Below are 20879 nucleotides of genomic sequence, written 5' to 3' on the forward strand. Positions count from 1 at the left end.
GCTCTTTACGCCACCCTTTGGTTAACTTCTGCTATTGTTGGTTGATTTTAACATTGGTCCTGAGCATGCGTATTTGCACTTTGTTCAAAAGTCCGATGGCTTGCTGTACACGAGGTCGGACTAGGCACCATCGGACTTTTGTTGTTGAAAAGTTTGTCTGTTTGCTGAAACCCGAAAAAGTTGGTCCGATGGAGCGTACACATGATCGGACAAATTTGAAAACTTGTTGATTTTGAAGTTTGTTGGCCGAAAGTTCGACCATTTGTACAGGCCTTTAGATTGCCCTGTATTTGGCTCCATCCATCTTCCCATCAACTATGACCGGCTTCCATGTACCTGCTGAAAAAAAGCATCCCCACAACATGATACTGCCACCACCATGTTTCACAGTGGGGATGGTGTGTTCAGGGTGATGTGCAGCGTTAGTTTTTCGCCACACATAGCGTTTTGCTTTTTTGCCAAAAAGTACAATTTTGGTCTCATCTGACCAGAGCACCTTCTTCCACATGTTTGCTGTGTCCCCTCCTTAACATGGTTTCTTCTAAACTGCAAACTGAACTTCTTATGGCTTTCTTTCAACAATGGCTTTCTTCTTGTCACTCTTCCATAAAGGGCAGATTTGTGGAGGGCACAACTAAAAGCCGTGTACACCCGATCGGATTTCTGATGGAATCAAATCCGATGGATTTTTCCGTCGGATATCCGATGAAGCTGACTTTCATCAGTCTTGCCTACACACTATCAGACTAAATTCCGATCGTGCCAAAACGCGGTGACGTAAAACACAACAAGCCGAAAAAAATCAAGTTCAATGCTTCCGAGCATGCGTCGACTTGATTCTGAGCATGCATGGATTTTTCTCCGATTGAGTTCCACACAGACGATCGTAATTTCCTATTGGTTTTCTATCCATAGGAAAAATTTAAAACATGTTCTATTTTTTTACACCGATGGAAAAAAGACCGATGGGGCCCACACATGGTCATTTTGTCCGATGAAAACAGTCCATCTGTCTTTTTTTATCGGACAAACCGATCGTGTGTACACGACTTAAAAGTTGTCCTGTGGACAGATTCTCCCACCTAAACTGTGGATCTCTGCCGCTCCTCCAGAGTTACCATGGTCCTCTTGGCTTCTTCTCCGATGAATGCTCTCCTTGCCCGGCCTGTCAGTTTAGGTGGACGGCCATGTCTTGGTAGGTTTGCAGTTGTGCCATACTCTTTCTATGTTCGGATGATGGATTGAACAGAGCTTTGTGAGATGTTCAAAGCTTGGGATATTTTCTTATAACCTAACCCTGCTTTAAACTTCTCCACAACTGTATCCCTGGCCTGTGTGGCGTGTTCCTTGGCCTTCACGATGCTGTTTGTTCTCGAAACAAACCTTTGAAGGCTTCACAGAACATCTATATTTATACTGAGATTAAATTAAACACACAGGTGGACATCTACCGTATTTATCTTCTTATAGCGCGCCCCGGCGTATAGAGCGCACCCCCAACCTGGAAGGGAAATTTCAGGAAAAAAATAAAACTACTTACAGTTTGAATGCCCCTCGTCGGTGTCTTGCCCGGCGTCCATCGGCGGCCTTGTCCAGTCCAGCGTGCGTCTGCGGCCTCGGTGGCGTCCTCCCCGCTTCTCCCGCGCTGTTTTTGAGCCGATCCCCGCACTGTGTTTGAACGCAGCCGACATATACAGAGCGCAGTACACTCGGGCACGCTCGCCCACTCTCGCATAAAGGCTAGGAGGCAGCACAGGGCGTGACCGCGAGTGGAGCCTGGCCGAGTGTACTGCGCTTGGTATATGTCGGCGGTGGCGTTCAAACACAGCGCGGGAAGCGGGTATCAGCGTATATCGCACACCCACGATTTTCCCCTTTTTTAAGGGGAAAAAAAGTGCGCGGTATACGCCGATAAATACGGTATTTACTAAATTAGGTGACGTCTGAAGGTAATTGGTTCTACTAGATTCTAGTTAGGGGTATCAGAGTAAAGGGGGATGAATACAAACACACTTTTCACATATTTATTTGTAAATAAAATTGAAAACCATTTATCATTTTCCTTCCACTTCACAATCACGTGCCACTCTGTGTTGGGCTATCACATAAAATCCCAATAAAATACATTTACGTTTTTGGTTGTAACATGACAAAATGTGCAAAATTTGAAGGCCCCTTTCACATGTAAGGATCTCGTGAGGATCCGTACATGTGTATCTGCTTGCTCAACGGGGATCACTCCGTTGATCCCCGCTGAGCTGGCAGATGGCTGTGCAGGGACCGCCCTGTCAGAACTCCGCTCTCCCCTATTCCGCCCTGTTCACCCAATCCGCTCTGAAGGCTGATGGAAAAATAGGATTTTCCTCCGTCTGCAGAATCGGAGGATTGTGGACACTGATGAGATCGGGTGTCAGCGGGTGCGAAAGGGGCCTTAGAAGTGTGAATACTTTTTCAAGGCACTGTACATATCTCAGGCGCAAGCTTACCGCCTGTCTGCTTTCACCAGTGCCAGTCTGCTCCAGTCTTCTGCTCTGCTAGCAAGACCAACAGGCTCTCTTGCCACCCTGTACAGCTGCGACTCCTGTCTGTTCTTTTAGGGGCCCAAAGTCAGAGATGTAAGAGAGACCTTCCTCATTGTGTCAGACTCCTCTATCAGGTACGTGACAAAAAGGCTGAGCGCATTAGGACTGGACATAGGACTAGCAGCCTTTACCGCTGCATGCAAACTTTACTAGGACTGTAATTATGTGCACCACCATAAAGACATGGCCCCAACTCTAGCCGGCTGAAGAACTGGGGCAAAAGACTGTTTCTTCAGATAGTTGTTCTACAAGGACTTCACTTTCTGCCTATAGAAATCTATTTACTATTTCTTCCTTTAGAAAGAATATAACCTTCTCCAAAAAAACAAGTTCCAATAAGCATAATGTTGCTGATCAGAAGTGCAAGTAGTAACAGTGCATATGAAAAAAAGTAAGAGTCCACACTATGTTTTTTTTTGTTTTATTTTTTTTTTAATTCTGCCGCTCATTAGATATCTTTACATAACCTAAAGAAAAAAAAGGACAGCCCAAAACCCCACCCATTGTTCCCAGAGAACTTTAGTATATAAAGTGGAAATCCGTACAAAACTTTTTTGTTATTTTTCTGACAGAATAGAGAAGGTTATTGATAGCGAAGGTCTCTGCTGTGTTATGGTATCTGTATCCCCAGAACGAAGAAAGGATTTTTTTTTTATTTTTTAGCAAAACTAAGCCATAAAAAATGTACAATAAAATTATAAATGAAAAAAATTTACTGTGTAAAATAATAAAACTAAAGATATTCCATTTGGCTTGGCTGATCCTTTCGGACTGTCTCATTTTATTGTATGGTTGTTCTAAGGTCATAACGGTTCAGCCAATGGAACGTCTCCATTTGTTCTTCATAGGTCTCAGGTGACGTGATTTTTCTGGTGGATGATTAGTCCCGCTTTCTGGGCAAAACATTTGTTGCATTCTAAACAAACAAACGGCTTTTCCCCGGTGTGAATCATCAAGTGCTTATCACGGTTCCCTTTATGGGGGAAGCCCCTTCCACAATGAGGACAGGAAAAGGGCCTTGCCTTGGTGTGGACTATGTTGTGTCTATTGAGTTGCGATTTGTTGATGAAACACTTTCCACATATAGGACACGGACAGGGCTTTTCCCCAGTGTGGATTATCTGGTGTTGGGCAAGTCCTGATTTCCTCGAGAAGGACTTTTCACACTGGGAACAGGAATAGGGTCTTTCGAGGACGGGAATTAGCCGGTTAGCTTTTATTCTGAAACATCTCTCGCAACCCTGAAAAAGGAAACAAAAAGTTGTAAGAAGATTCCTCAAGATTAGAAGGATCCAATGATTGATCTGCACTGTGATAACTTGTATGGACATAAAGGATATTGGTACATGATACACTATTCTTGGTCTGTAGGGTTCACTATTGAGTTGGCCCACCCTTTGCAGCTATAACAGCTTAAACTCTTCTGGGAGGGCTGTCCACGAGGTTTAGGAGTGTGTCTATGGGAATGTTTGACTATTCTTCCAGAAGCACATTTGTGAGGTCAGGCACTGCTGTTGGACAAGAAGGCCTGGCTCACAGTCTCTGCTCTAATTCATCCCAAGGGTGTTCTATCGGGTTGAGGTCAGTCAAGTTCCTCCACCCCAAACTCGCTCATCCATGTCTTTATGGACCTTGCTTTGTGCACAGTCATGTTGAATCAGGAAAGAGCCATCCCCAAACTGTTCCAACAAAGGTAGGAGCGTGAAATTGTCCAAAATGTCTTGGTATGCTGACGCCTTAAGGATTGCCCTTTACTGAAACTAAGGGGCCAAGCCCAACCCCTGAAAAAACAACCCACACCATAACCCCCCCCCCCCTCCACCAAATGATTTGGACCAGTAAACAAAGCAAGGTCCATAAAAACATGAATGAGTCCTGACCTCAACCAGATAGAATATCTTTAAGATGATGAATAAGAGCGGAGACTGTAGGCCAGGCCTTCTCGTCCAACATTAGTGCTTGACCTAACAAATACACTTCTAGAAGAATGGTCAAACATTCCCATAGACACACTCCTAAACCTTGTGGACAGCCTTCCCAGAAGACTTGAAGCTGTTAGAGCTGCAAAGGGTGGGCTAACTCAATATTGAACTCCACTACAGACTAAGACTGGGATGCCATTAACTGCTTACAGCCCACCGGCCATCAGATGACAGCTTGGCAGTGCAGCTCTCGTTCTGGCTGGGCGTCATATGACGTCCTCGGCTGTGCTGCGTCACTCGGGAAACCGATGCACGTGCCCGGCGGCCGCAATGTCCACCAGGCCCCTGCGATTGCCCAGCAGCTGAGCCAGGGAAGTGGATCTGTGTGTGTAAATACACAGATCCACGTCCTGTCAGGTGAGAGGAGACCGATGGTCTGTTCCCAGTACAGAGGAACACTGATCGTTCTCCTCTCCTTACGAGTCCCCTCCCACTACAGTTAGAATCACTCCCTAGGTAACACATGTAACCCCTTGATCACCCACCAGTGTTAACCCCTTCCCTACCAGTCACATTTATACAGTAATTAGTGCATATTTATAGCACTGTTCGCTGTATAAATGTGAATGGTCCCAAAATAGTTTCAAAGGTGTCCGATATGTCCGCCGCAATATCGCAGTCACGATAAAAATTGCAGATCGCCTCCATTACTAGTAAAAACAAATAATAAAAATGCCATAAATATATCCCCTATTTTGTAGACGCTATAACTTTTGCACAAACCAATCAATATACGCTTATTGTGATTTTTTTTAACAAAAATATGTAGAAGAATATATATCAGCCTAAACTGAGGAAAAAAATTGTTTAAAAAAATAAATAAAATATTGGGATATTCATTATAGCAAAAAGTAAAAAATAGTGTTTTTTTTCAAACTTGTCACTGTTCTTTTGTTTATAGTGCAAGAAATAAAAACCGCAGGGGTGATCAAATACCATCAAAAGAAAGCTATATTTGTGAGGGAAAAAAAATTAATTTGGGTACAGTGTTGCATGACCGCGCTTATTCAAAGTGCGACAGCGCTAAAAAAATGGCTTGGACAGGAAGGGGGTTTAAGTTCATGGGTGTGTAAAGGCAGGTGTCCCAATACTTTTGACAACACAGTGTATATCTTTGGAATTAAATCGATTTGTTGATCTTACCAAAGTATTGAATTTTTCATGTATATTTTTATTAACAATGCTATTTCCTGAAGAATACAATGCCATGCCAAGATCTTCTTTATTACAATTTGCAGATAAAACGAGACGTCCCTCTGGGGCATTCCAGCTTCTGTGGCCTCCTGTTGGAAATATATTTTTTTAATCAATAAAAACATAAAAACGTGTTTATTGTTTATGTTGGTCTAGAAGACAACCGTTACCCAGATCTTTACGGAATTGGGAACAGAGATAACTGTGCAAGGACAGAACCTAAGCAACTATAGTAAACTGGGTAAAGGTGTAAAAACATGTATAAAGTGAGGAACAGAAATGGACCTTGCTCCATCAGATGTGTGGGAACATGACGTTATATTGAAGAATGGAGATGGACCTTTCATATGGTGTACAGTATCTCCTCCTCATTTGTTGGGAACATGACGTTATATTGAGGAATAGAGATGGACCTTTCATATGGTGTACAGTATCTCCTCCTTATTTGTTGGGAACATGACGTTATATTGAGGGATGGAGATGGACCTTTCATATGGCCTTCTCCATGTCTGTCTGTCCACCTGCAAGGTGATTAATGTGGCCAGTCTCTGGGTGGAGACGAAACCTGATTTAAGCCAGCCAAGCCTGCAATCTCAGTATCTCCTCCTCATTTGTTGGGAACATGACATTATATTGAGGAAGGAAGATGGACCTTTCATATGGTGTACAGCATCTCCTCCTCATTTGTTGGGAACATGAATAAGAATCCAAAATTATTCTTTCAAAGGACAGGGCACCCTGTCTGAAAACTGTTTGCGTTGGATTGCCGATTTTACATCTTTTTTGATCTAACTGCATACATAAAATTTGATAATTAAATTGAAATGTGATAAAAATGAACATAAAATAAAGATATCAAGTGCTGCATTTCATATTAAATCATTTTTACCTGTGCTGTCCTTTACAGAAGATTCCCCCTTGGTCATTGTCCCCATTATTTCATCTTCATTTATAGACAACTGATCATCTATCAAAAACATTTCTTCTTCCTCTTTAATCACAATTTTTATACCCATCACTTCTTCAACCTAAAATGACAGTATGATGGTGAGTAGTATTATTCTGAGACTACATAGAAGAATATCATAGAATCCAGTTCACAACCAAGTATAAGTATGACATCCTCCAACTCTACCTGATCATGGTGAGGGACGGTGTGATCTTTCCGTGTGGATCTTCGGGTTTTCCGAGGACGGGGACGTCTTTTTTTGTTTTTTTTGTTACTGGATCCATCTGTAGGAAACACACACACACACTGACTGAATACATTGTTTCTATGTGTTTATCAGATGATGGGGAATCTAGGGGGACCCTCCGTACTGCTCTCTCCTTTACAATAAAGTCTCCTCTTACCCGGTGATGTGAGGGGCGGCTGATTCTCCATCATGACGTTCTTGTTGAGATCCTTGTGTCCTTCTAAACACTCCTGCTCCTTCGTCACACTATCCTTCGGCTCGCCTTCATTTATATTTTCTCTGATACTAACATTAAAATTGCCGGAGTTTTCACCCTGAACATAAATGTAAAAAAAAAAAATAGTAAAAATGCCTCTGCCCCTCCATAGAGAAATAGACAGTGACATCCTGACACCTTATAGGAACCTGACACACACACAATGATACAGTCACCATCCAGACACATCCCTTGTCTGTTACTGGATAATGTCCCAGAATTCCCGGCACCGCTCACCTCTCCTGCCAGGAGGTCAGTGATCTTCTGGGCGACTTGTAAAATCTTTTTTTCATCGTTTCTTTCTGGAACCAGTAAGGAATGTAGAGGAACTGTAATGGGGTTCTGTTCATCTCCTGGTGTCTTCTTCGCAACTATGTTATTCTGTGGAGAGAGATCAGCAATTACTATATACAAAAGACAATACAACTGCCATCATCATCCCTCTTTTCTAGGATCCAATCAATGGCTTTCAGAGATAATATTTCTTCTTATATTTGCAAATAAACCTAGGAGTTGTTTCCAATCACCTTGTATCAGATACTACTCTACTAAGACAATATCAGTCACAGTTCCTGGAGATCCAACTACAACTTCCTGCATTTATGGTCCCTCTTGGTCGAATGCAAGCCACAATCAAGCCGCACAGGGATGTCGGCTTTAAAGCCACGCAAGGCGAATACCCCTTCAAGGCATAGTGGGAGCAGAGCTGCAGTGTACAAGAAATGTCCAGTTGTGGTTTGGCAAGCTCTATTTTGTGGCAGACCCCCCACCCATCAGGAAAGCAGAACTGAGATGTCATCATACCAAATAGCCAACAGAGCATCTGTAAGAATTATGCCGTGTACACACGATCGGACATTCCGACAGATGTTGGCTCAAACTTGTCTTGCATACACACGGTCGCACAAATTAAAGAACGGGTCACGTACAGCGGCACAAAAAAACGGAAGTTCCATACCAAGTGCACCACCCATTGGGCTCCTTCTGCTAATCTTGTGTTAGTAGAAGTTTGGCGAGAGACGATTCGTGCTTTTCAGTCCGTTACTGCTTTTTGCAGCGTGACGAATGTGCTATCTCCATTACGAACGCTAGTTTTACCAGACCGAGCGCTTCCGTCTCATACTTGATTCAGAGCATGCGTGGAATTTTGTGCATCAAAATTGTCTACACACGCTTGGAATTTACGAGAGAGGATTTACGAGAACGAGCTCTCAAATTTTTGTTGTCGGAAATTCCGACAGAAAATGTCCGATGGAGCCTACACGCGGTCGGAATTTCTGACAAAAAGCTTCCACCAAACATTTGTGTACGCGGCATTACACTTTACCAGCACTGTACAGAGAAGCATGAGACTGTCACCCATTATGCAAGGTCTGTGGAAGGCTTAGACAGTCTTGGCCAAGAGAAACTTATAAAAGAAAGTAGTCAGATACATTGGAACACCTCATCCAGTCATCATTGTTTTGCCATTGGTAAGTTTCCATCTGAAATGTGTCACCTGTGCCTCCTTCCTCCCATAGCCCAACAGGCACACTAATGTGACCTGAATGGTCTCGCTTATATCTAGAGTTCCACCAAAATCCATCTCGAGATTGACAGATGGTGCATATCTGACTGCTTTCTGACATTTAATGACAAAAAGTCTACAAACCTGATAGTTGAAGTTAGAAGCCGATTGGCTACCATTCACAGTTGCTCCAGATTCGGAGCGCTACAGTTTTAGTAAATCAACCCCAATGTCAGTACCCTCGAGTTCACTGATTACCACAAACACAATATTTAGCTCATGAAATCTCTTTATCCATTTTCTAGATAAACAATAATTGAATTTAGACTGATTGTACTTTAACACACATTATATATATATATATATATATATATATATATATATAAATAAATAAATAAACGTAGCCCCCTCCTAATGAAGGCTTATAGGTCAACTTAGTTTTTAGCGCCTTCTGTAATCAAGGGAGCATAGATTGTTTGGTCTGGTCTGTTCAGGGTTTCACAAGCTGGGAGTTTGATTGCTTCCCCTGCCTCTAGAAGAAGTTTCTAGAGCTTAGGGAGGGGGAATTCAAATCAAGGCCTAGCCAATCCCCAGGGAGTGGTGGCCAGATGGTGTCTGGGAAGCTCATATGCAAGTCTGGAGCCCTGAAGAAATTGTCTTTCTTCACCAAGAAAAAATTCTAAGCCTCAGAGGGCTATTGCCCTATAGGCAGCCTGTGGACTGTGTTGCTGTTCTGTAAGGCCTCAGCGGTGGCAGAGATGGGACCTGGGAGTCATCTGGACTTTACCAAAGGGATATGGTCTGGAGAAGGACAGTATCTCTCACTGGGTTGCGTTAGGAGGAAGGTGACAGCTAATGGAAATAGGTTTTCGTGAGCTTTTCAAGTGGGTGCTTTTTTTTTTTTTTTTTTTTACTTACTTGAAAGTGCCTGAAAAGTGCCTCAGTGTGAAAGGGGTCTAAAAGACTGTTCAGAAAGATACCTCATGGTCCCCAGCTGTGAGGCTTGAAGACTGTTCAGAAAGATACCTCATGGTCCCCAACTGCGAGGCTTGAAGACTGTTCAGAAAGATACCTCATGGTCCCCAGCTGCGAGGCTTTTGGACTGTTCAGAAAGATATATTATGGTCACCTAGCTGCAAGGCTTTAAAACTGTTCAGAAAAATACCTCATGGTCAACCTAGCTGCAAGGCTTTTGGACTGTTCAGAAAGATACCTCATGGTCCCCCAGCTGTGAGGCTTGAAGACTGTTCAAAAAGATACCTCATGATCTCCAGCTGTGAGGCTTTAAGACGGTTCAGAAAGATACCTCACGCTCACCCAACGGTGAGGCTTTAGGACTGTTTAGAAAGATACCTCTTGGTCCCTAGCTGTGAGGCTTTAGGACTGTTCAAAAAGATACCTCATGGTCCCCAGCTGTGAGGCTTGAAGACTTTTCAGAAAGATATATTATGGTCACCTAGCTGCGAGGCTTTAAGACTGTTCAGAAAGATACCTCATGGTCTCCAGTTGTGAGGCTTTAAGACTGTTCAGAAAGATACCTCACGCTCACCCAACGGCGAGGCTTTAGGACTGTTCAGAAAGATACCTCATGGTCCCTAGATGCGAGGCTTTAGGACTGTTCAAAAATATACATTATGGTCCCCAGCTATGAGGTTTTAAGGCTGTTCAGAATGATATCTCATGGTCCCCAGCTGTGAGTGTTTATATTGCCGTCTCATTTATTTTTCCTAGCCATTTTAAAGTATCTCATGCTCTACTCCCTATCCTGCTACAAGTTCTACAAGCAATAAATCACAAAAAGACGTCCCCTAGACTGTTTAATGGAACGGGAATGAATGAACTGTTGCTTGGGTGACTAGTGGCCTCTGTACCACTTGGGAAAGAACCAGATAAAAAACGCAGCCCCTGTGGGGTGAGCACTACATTGGGGGGGGGGGGCCACCTTTTCTTCAAGCCAAACCCGAACAATTTTGGAGGAACACAGCAAAGGTGAGCACACAGGAGCCCTGGGGGGCAGCAGAAAGAGGAGGAAGCTGGACAGGCAGGGCAGCAGAGGCGGCATTTACTAGTATAGATCCTCTGTATTTTCCTTCTGCAGCAGCTGAACGCCAGCAGGAGGACGAGGAGGAGAAGCCGACATTCAGCTGCTACAGAAGTAAAATGCAGGCAAACGGTTCTAGTAAATGTGTGACAGGGAGTTGGCACAGGCCTCCTAAAGCTATGCCCACAGTCCTGTCTGAATAATGTGTCCGGGTTGCAGGTCAATACCATCAACATCCTCTGCCAGGGATACGCAAGGATGAAAAGCCGGAAACTGTGGGTGAGGGGAAGGGGATCGGGAGAGAAGGGGAACCACCGATCGTCTTTCCCATCATTCCCTGAATGGTACTGAGTGCCCAAACACTGCCCATCCCTCCACCACAGTCTGACCTGAATGTGTCCGGGTTTCAGGGGGAATGAAACCTGGACTGTCCGGGTGAATCCTGGACAGGAGGCAACTCTAGCACCACATATACTGTATAGACCTATTATACAATCATTGTATTACCCAGGGTTCTCATCCAGGCAAGTTGATGGTCTCCAGGGTGTGAGGCATTCAGAGGAAACAGATTTTTCAGTTTCCTCATTGGTTGGAGTCTTGGGAGGGAGGACGTCTCCATTCCTGGGTCCTGGTTTTGGGAACAACCAGCACACTAATTAAGCTTGCGATTATTTGTAAGCGTGACGTACTAGCGGAAATGCGTGTCGCGCACAGGGCGGCCCATTCAGGTTTGACGCCCAAAAACAGCTCCTGCTTCTTTTTTGGGGCGACAAGCTTAGTGCGATTTTTAACTGTACGTTTTGCCACATGATTCTGTTGCACGACAAATCGCAGCAGAATTGCACTGCATTTGGAGTACCATTATTCAATGCATGACGCTTTTCTGCTTTAAAAAAATAAATAAATCGCTAGCTGGAACGCTTCATCCTGCTTTGCGAGTTCTGCCAAACATTTTGGAATCGCGGCGGTTCTGCCCGAGATTTCTAATCGGCTTATGTGAAACTAATCAAAAAACGCAGCAAAAGCGCATATGCATGTTTTTTTTTTTTTCAAGGGAGCAGCATAATTCTGGCCTCCTCTCTTAGGCTCCTTTCACACTTGTGCGACCTGAAAAATCACACAACTTTGACGCGACTTGAAGCAATTCCAGCGTAGATCAAAGTCGGACCAAAGTAGTGCAGGGATTACTTTTAAGTCGCAGCAACTTGAAGTCGCACAGATATAAACGGTACTCATTGTTTTGCTTTTTTCAGTCCCAAGTCGGAGGACACGTTGCACAAGTGTGAATGGGGCCTTAGGCTAGGCCCACACCTATGCGATTGATGCAATTTCCTGGTGTGTTTTTCATTTATTCTTGACGCTTTTTAATACGTTTTCGATGCATGTTGTGTTTTTAGGATGTGCCAACATTGCCAGAGGTGGTCGTCCGTTGTCATGCAGGAAAACGCACCAAAAATGCATGTACATTTATTTTTAATGCTTATCCATTGAAGTCCATAGAACCAAAAACGCAACCTGCTGGGGGCAAAAAAGTCCCTGACCCTTTAAAAAAAAAAAAAAAAAAAAACACATCGGTTGAAAGCGCACAGATGTGAACGTGACCCATAGGAAAACCACATTGAGCCCTGGTTCACACTGATGCGATGCAGGAAACACACAAGATTCACTGCGAATTCCCTGCACCGCACTGCACGGCGTCCATGCAATCTGCCGCAAATGTCAATGGTAGATTAACGACACCCCGAAACAGATCGCAAAACTCAGTGCGTTTTCCAGAATCACATTGCATGGGTATGAACACAGCAATTTAGGTGCGAGAAAAAATAAAATAAAAAAAGGGTTCTGCACCATTTTGGTGCGGATGCGATTTGGGCCATACATTCTGGCAATCGCACTGCATTTTTTCGATTTGTTTCGAGGTGTCATTAATCTAACATTGGCATTTGCCACAGATCGGATGGACACTGTGCGATGCAGGGAAATGCAACCACACAGATATCGCATTAACGGGCATAGGAATGCGGTGCGATTATATGCAGTGTGCCACACGCACTACTGTAAAACCAGGCTTAATGGACTGTAGTGTGAAATCTGCAAACGCCCTGCAAAACGCATAGGTGTGAACCTAGCCTTAGGCCCCATTTACACTTGTGCGAGTTGGGACTGCAATACAAAACAATGAGTACCGTTCATATCTGTGCAACTTCAAAGTAGTCCCTGCACTACTTTGCTTCTGACTTTGATGCGACTTGAGGTCCATAGACATCAAGATTATACAGGAATTGCTTCAAGTCATGCAACTTTCAGGTCGCACAAGTGTGAAAGGGGGCTAAGTGAGGAGGCAAAAGTTATGCTTCTTTCACAATGCTCCCTTGAGAAAAAAAAATGCATCAAAAACGCATATGCGCTTTTTCCGTGTTTTTAGTTTGTTTCCAGTCCATTTCAGGGTGTTTTCTGGATGCCTATTGGCCAGCATACACCTGGGAAACTTGGACGCGTGACCCCAAAAAATAAAGAAATAAAAACGCAACGCAGGTGCGTTTTGCTGTGTTTTCTATACTTTTCAATGAGGGATCTGCGGTTTTGGTGCGCACCAAAGATGCAGCGTGCAAGACTTTTGAAAAATGCACCATGCCCGCAGCGCACCAGTGTTAAGAGTCCCATAGGATTGCGTTTTTTCCTCGCAAAACGCTGCAAAAATGCATCAGTGTGAAAGCAGCCTTAAATATGCATGTGCAAACGTAAGGTTGAACGCCAATGATGAACAAAGAACTTCAGCAGTTACAAATGTAAAAAAAAAACTACGACCATCGGACACTTCCCAGAGATTTGTTGCTGAAAAAAAACTGTAGAAAAGTTTTTTTTTCGCTCGGCTATCAATCAATAAAATGAACCGAACGTGTTGGCGGCGCTCCCAGAATCCTCCTCACCTCCCCGGTCAGCAGGTAGATGATCTCCAGGGTGAGCTGTAAAATCTTCTCCGTCAGGTTGCTGCAGTTTGCCTCCATTGCTCCCAACTCTGTCCCATTCACTTCCTGCAACAATAGTGCCCATCCCCCACTAACGTCAGTATAATGAATAAAAGGCAGGCTCTTCTGTGATTGGTTCTTTTCAGCCATTTTGTTGTAGCCCAGCAAGACTTGGAGGAAAACACTGTTCAGCATAAAACAATGCTCAAACCTAGAGGACTTCTATTCATAGAATCCACCAAAAGTTACCATCAGCTGAGTGTTGGATGAATTTTCTAATTTTTAAAGCAAGTGACTTGTTTATTTAGTTATATGCTAACATGTCTTGATGTATGGGCTACAATAATATGGCCGCCCCCAGGAGCTTATTATCCTCAGGAATGAAGAGAAGGGGACGCCTAGCGTTCCAATCCTTCGTTGCACCGTTGGCGTCTCCTTCACCCTCAGAAGAACTTTGTATACATGTGTGCCACAAGGCAACCTTCACATTCCAAAAAACGTTGTATCCATGTGTGCCACAACGTAATCTTCACCTTCACCTTTCCGAAGAACTTTGTATACATGTGTGCCACAACGTAATCTTCACCTTCCCCTTTCCGAAGAACTTTGTATACATGTGTGTCACAACGTAATCTTCACCTTCACCTTCCGAAGAACTTTGTATCCATGTGTGCCACAACGTAATCTTCACCTTCACCTTCCGAAGAACTTTGTATACATGTGTGTCACAACGTAATCTTCACCTTCACCTTCCGAAGAACTTTGTATCCATGTGTGCCACAACGTAATCTTCACCTTCACCTTCCGAAGAACTTTGTATCCATGTGTGCCACAACGTAATCTTCACCTTCACCTTCCGAAGAACTTTGTATCCATGTGTGCCACAACGTAATCTTCACCTTCACCTTCCGAAGAACTTTGTATACATGTGTGTCACAACGTAATCTTCACCTTCACCTTCCGAAGAACTTTGTATCCATGTGTGCCACAACGTAATCTTCACCTTCACCTTCCGAAGAACTTTGTATACATGTGTGCCACAACGTAATCTTCACCTTCACCTTCCGAAGAACTTTGTATACATGTGTGCCACAACGTAATCTTCACCTTCACCTTCCGAAGAACTTTGTATCCATGTGTGCCACAATGTAATCTTCACCTTCACCTTCCGAAGAACTTTGTATACATGTGTGCCACAACGTAATCTTCATCTTCACCTTCCGAAGCACTTTGTATCCATGTGTGCCCCAACGCAAGCTTCACCTTCTGAAGAACTTTGTATCCATGTGTGCCACAATGCAAGCTTCACCTTCATCTTCCGAAGAACTTTGTATCCATGTGTGGCACAATGCAAGCTTCACCTTCATCTTCCGAAGAACTTTGTATCCATGTGTGGCACAACGCAACTGAGCCAATTCACATACTTCGCTCCTACATGTAAAAAATATTTTTTTTTTGCTAGAAAATTACTTAGAACCCCCCAAACAGAGAAGGGGATGCATAGCGTTCCAAACCTCCGCTGCTCCGTTGACGTCTACTTCATCTTCAGAAATTTGTATAAATGTGTGCCACAAGGCAACCTTGAGTCCTTCACCTTTACGCTCCGAAGAAATTTGTATCCATGTGTGCCACAATGCAACCTTCACGTTCTGAAAAACGTTGTATCCATGTGTGCCACAACGCAACCTTCACCTTTACCTTGCGAAGAACTTGTATCCATGTGTGCCACAACGCGACCTTCACCTTCACCTTCCGAAGAACTTTGTATCCATGTGTGCCACATAGGGTTCCCACGTGTCTCGGATTGCCCGGGATTATCCCGTATTTTACATCTTTGTCCCCGGTTCCGGGCACCTTCATTCCGGGACATTACAGTGTCCCCTATAGAAACTGACAGTTTCGGAACAGGGGCAGACCGAGCCACCATAGCGCTGACTCCGCCTCCACCTCCTCCACCTATTCCTGATCACTGGTTGCTATAGCCGCCTGGCGTCTGGCAACCAGTGATGTCACTGCCAAGCGTTGAAAGCGGAGGAGGATTTCACTTCCTCCTCCTCCGCGCTAATGCTGCTGGGACAAAAGCAGCTGCCCTTTGAGCTGAGCCCTGTCGCCACCCCCGTCATGCTATAAACCTGAGTGACAGTCCCCCACTTGTCTAGTGGCGGCGGAGGGTAAAGGGAAGCAGAGCTAAAGCAGCAGCAGCATCGTGAAACAGCAAACAGCGGCCCCGGTGAGCAGCACCAGGCTGGCTAGAACTTAGTGGGCAGGAAAAGTCTAATAAGCAGCTGAATATTCATACCGCCCTGGCCAATCCCTGGGGAGAGGTGACCAGATGGTGACTGGGAGTCTGTGTAAATACTTTTAGACAGAGAGCAGCCTGGTCCTTTTCCCTGAGGAGGAGATTATAGCCTAGGGGCCCCCTAAGCCATCCTGCCATGTGCCTGCGAGGTGTCGAGGCCTTAGGTGGTCTTCCTGGGGGCCTGCTGTGCTGTAAGCTGACTGAGGGACTGAGCTGACAGTCGCCTGAGGATCTATTCTGGTATCACAGGGTGAAAGTATCTATTGGAAGGAGGCAACTAATTTCCCAAAGTCATTTGTGAGTACAGACTGGTGAGAAAGATCCCAGAGACTGTGTGCTGGGGCCATCCCTTGTGTGCTAGAGTCAGCAGGTTTGAAGGGGACATTGCACCCTGCGTCCTCCTCATGAGCTCAGTCTATTTAATTCCTAGTCTTGGACTGTCCAGAAAGAGGAAAATATATTTCCTCAAGTTGCTACTACAAAACTCAGTCCAGTCTTTACTTGTTCAAGGGCTTGGCTGATTATTCTACAGGAGAAAGTTCAGTGTTGCTCAGGGTTACTGGACTATCCTATTATCAGCGCCGCCCCCTCACTCCTGCATTGCATTAATCTATCTATGGTCGCCGCTGGCACCCCCTATTCAGGTGCCCGACCCCTTTTGGCCCATGCTGGGCACTCGCACTTCACTCAGAGTTGTGTTAGGAAAGCAAAAGAATATTTGCTTTCCTAACACTGGACCGCCTCTCAACCAATCAGGTGCTTGGGTCTGTTACCTGTCACCTGATTGGCTGAAACGACAGGCGCTGTGATTGGACGCCTATCAGGCATCCCTGTGCCCATCAATTGCTGTCCCTGGACGCCTATCAGGCGTCCAATCATAGCAGAGGACAGAAAGAAAGGATGGGAGAAGTCATAGATGAGCATAGAGGACATCGCCGCCACGACCCGCTGCCCCACTGAGACAGGTAAGTGCCGGGCGGGGAATGCACACTGGCAGCATTTGATGGGCACAGTAGTGGCAATTGATGGGCACACTGGCAGCAATTGATGGGCACATTAGCGACAATTGATGGGCACAGTGGCAGCAATTGATGGGCACAGGGACAGCAATTAATGGGAACAGTAGCTGCGTTTGATGGCACAGTGGCAGCAATTTATGGGTACAGTGGCTGCATTTGATGGCACAGTGGCGCAATTGATGGCACAGTGGCTGCGTTTGATGGGCACAGTGGCTGCAATTGATGTTTTTTTTTTACAGTTTGTTTGCGCCCCCCAAAAATGTTGAGCACCAGCTGCCACTGTCTACCATTACCCACTATCTATCCAAGTTCTCAATGAAGCATCAGAAAACGCACACCCTAGACTGGTTATATGAGCCTGAAGAGTAAGTGAAACTGTGTTGTGCTGTAAGGAAACTTGGGGGAAAAGAATCCAGGCAATCTACCTAGCAGTTCCTATGGGTGTGGATCTACGTCTATTTACCTTCTCTTCACTTACAAAACAAGTCGTTTTCTCCAAGTTCCATCAAGTCATCCTCATGGTGCTGCTGATGAAGAACAAGCAATGATGATTAGTGGTAACAGTCCATATGTAGCACCCTCTAGTTAGGTGCTAGTATAGGTTGTACATAGTTGTTAGTGTAGGTAAATTGTGCTGACTGAGAGCCAGGCCTGGGTCGAATCTGGGTCTGGGTGAGTGACTCAGGGAGTCTGGATGACTCATCAAGCAGCAACTCTCTTTAGTAACTCCTCCTGCTCTATGGAACCTTGGAGAAGCTTCTAGAAGTAGAGTGTGAAGTCTATGAAGAGCTGCTTGGAATATTGATGAGGGCCCCAATCAATCCACAAGTGGGCTGGCAAGGGAAAAGGCACCTCTTAAATACACTTGAGTCATGCCAGCAAAGGCAGTTGGGTGGAAGATGGAGAAGGAGTGCTGAGGAGGCTGTCGGTGGCCCTTGAGGGTGCCCCCTAGTCTCAATGGGGGGGCTGACCTCAGGCCTGGGGCTTGGGTGCTATGACACACAGGGGGTATCTTTCCTGGAGGCACGGGAAGAGTGTGAGGACAGCGGGAGCAGGTCAGCAGGTCCAGGAAAGTCAGCCGGGTGGGCTGGTGAGTGTGCAGTCTGGGAGGACTAGTGAAAGGGGCCGCTACAGCCAGGCAGTGCCTGAAGATGTGGTACTGGGATCAATAGCCACAGGGATGTAAGCTGGACACTGGACTTTGCTACACAACCAAAGGGGCATGGGTTCCCTGCCTACAAAGGGCTCTTGCTTCGATCTGGTTGAGTGCTTTGCCAGATCCACAAGTGTTCCAGCTGAGTCTGTGTGCTACACATATAAAAGAAAGGTCCACGCTGTGGGTTATGAATGACATTTTTTTATTTTATTGCTGTCACGCAATGCATATTTATTTAACATAAGGAGGGACAGCCTGAGACCCCACCATTGTTTCCAGATAGCTTCACATCCACCCAAAACCATTATGGAGAAGGTGAGAGCTTCTGTTGTGTTTTTGAAACTCTGTTGGGTTATTCCTGTTAAGGAATCTTCCCAGAGACATCTATCATTGGGACAGGAAGCATATCTGATGGGAACACATAGAGCCATAGAAAGCAGATCAAGCTCTTCAGCAATCTTCTAAATAGCTTTATTGATACCCGTGTCCTTCTTGGGGAGACCAGTGCACGTTTGCCAGCACACCACGGATCATCAAGTTTCGTCCGAAGCTCTTATTGAAGACTGATCACATCACAAAGGACCAAGTGCAAAGTTTTGGAGCCACGCTTGATGCATTTTGGAACCAAGCAGGACCCCCTTCGTCATTGCATGCCTGCCAAAGGGGTACTGCGCAGCCCTGAAATGTTGCACTTGGTCTTTGTGATGTGATCATTCTTCGATAAAAGCATCAGATGAAACTTGATGTGCACTGATCTATGATGTCTCCAGTCTTGGGTGCTGCAGCCACTACTGACTGGAGACTGTTGGTTATTGCACATACAGTATTTGACATCACACCACGGATCATCAAGTTTCGTTCAAAGTACTTATTGCAAAATAATCCCATCGCAAAGAACCAAGTGCCATGTTTTGGAGCCCCACAGGATACGTTTCATAGCCATGTAGGTCCCCTTCGTCTTCACATTCCCGACAAAGGGGTCCTGCGCGGCCCCCGAAACATCGCACTTGGTCCTTTATGATGTGATCATTCTTCTGGATGAAACTTGATGATCCATTGTGTGCTAGCAAAAATGTGCACTGATCTGTGATGTCACCAGTTCTGAGTGCTGCAGCCACTACCAACTGGAGACTGTTGGTCAGTGCACATATTTCCCAGCACACCATGGATCATCAAGTTTCGTCCAAAGTTCTTATTAAAGAATAATCACATCAAAAAGAACCAAATGCAACATTTCAGAGCCCCGTAGGACGCGTTTTGGAACCGCACATGACCCATTCGTCATCACATGCCTGACAAAGGGGTCCTGCGCAACCCCTGAAACATTGTACTTGGTCCTTCGTGATGTGATCATTCTTCAAAAAGAGGATCAGATGAAACTTGATGATCCATGTTGTGCTGGCAAATATGTGCAGGAGGGACAGCCTGAAACCCCACCACACAACTTCAAATCCATCAAAAACTAGAGAAGGTGAGAGCTTCTGTTGGATTTTTGTTACTCTGTTGGGAAATTTCCTCAACAGGAATTACCTAATGACATCTATACCTGGGATAGGAAGCATATCTGATGGGGACACATTGAACCATAGAAAGCAGATTAAGCTCTTTCCCACTTGAATAAATAAATTGTTTTATTGCCACCCCTGTCCTTCTTGTGGGGATCAGTGCATCATGGATCATCATACCATGGATCATATTTCCCAGCACACCATGGATCATCAAATTCTTATTGAAGAATAATCACATCACAAAAAAACAACTGCAACATTTCGGAGCCCCGTAGGATGCGTTTTGGAGCCGCACATGACCCCTTCGTCATCACATGCCTGACAAATGGGTCCTGCGCATCCCCGAAAACGTTGTACTTGGTCCTTCTTGATGTGATCATTCTTCAATAAGAGCATCAGATGAAACTTGAAGATCCATGCCGTGCTGGCAAATATGTGCAGGAGGGACAGCCTGAAACCCCACCATTGTTCCCACGCAACTTCAAATCCATCGAAAACTAGAGAAGGTGAGAGCTTCTGTTGAATTTTTGTTACTCTGTTGGGAAGTTTCCTCAACAGGAATTACCAAATAACATCTATGATTGGGATAGGAAGCATATCTGATGGGGACGCATTGAACCATAGAAAGCAGATTAAGCTCTTTCCCTCCCACTCTACTAAATAGTTTTGGTGCCACCTTTCTTGGGGGGGGGGCTCAGTGCACGTTTGCTATCACAGATCATCAGGTTGCCTGCAAAGCTTTTATTGAAGAATGATCACATCACAAAAGGACCAAGTGCAAGTTTTAGAGCCACGCTCAACGTTTTACTGAGCTGTGTAGGATCCCCTTCGTCTTTGCATGCCTTACAAAGGGGTCCTGTGTGGCCCCGAAACGTTGCACTTAGTTAGTCCTTTGTGATGTGATCATTCTTCAATAAAAGCTTCGGATGAATCTTGATGATCCGCGGTGTGCTGGCAAACACATGCACTGACCTGTGATGTCTCCAGGTGGTAGTTTCTAACAGCGCCAGTTACTTTTGAGGCCATTCTAGGAACGTGTGGGATAGGAATATCGACAACTTCTTGGGGAGATTTCTCTTCAAATCTTGGCACAACAGGAAAAGGGGCATGTCCACAGAATCGACAAAAAGTCTGGAGATTTAAGACAAACTACAACATGAAGATGATCTA

The 20879-nt window shown here is 44.9% G+C and overlaps 1 protein-coding gene across 1 annotated transcript; it reads right to left on the reverse strand.

Moving 5' to 3' along the window:
• Nucleotides 1-3055: 3055 nt before the first annotated feature.
• On the reverse strand, nucleotides 3056-13829 carry LOC120909417 (oocyte zinc finger protein XlCOF7.1-like). The gene is made up of 7 exons (XM_040321181.1): nucleotides 13689-13829; nucleotides 7448-7591; nucleotides 7112-7268; nucleotides 6894-6991; nucleotides 6648-6786; nucleotides 5708-5847; nucleotides 3056-3823 (listed from the first exon to the last, which is right to left on the reverse strand). Exons 1-7 carry the CDS (start codon nucleotides 13764-13766, stop codon nucleotides 3434-3436), a joined length of 1146 nt encoding a protein of 381 aa, XP_040177115.1. The 5' UTR covers nucleotides 13767-13829; the 3' UTR covers nucleotides 3056-3433.
• Between the last annotated feature and the right edge of the window lie 7050 nt (nucleotides 13830-20879).

Source organism: Rana temporaria, chromosome 8 (genome assembly GCF_905171775.1).
Source record: "Rana temporaria chromosome 8, aRanTem1.1, whole genome shotgun sequence".
NCBI classification, from domain to species: domain Eukaryota; kingdom Metazoa; phylum Chordata; class Amphibia; order Anura; family Ranidae; genus Rana; species Rana temporaria.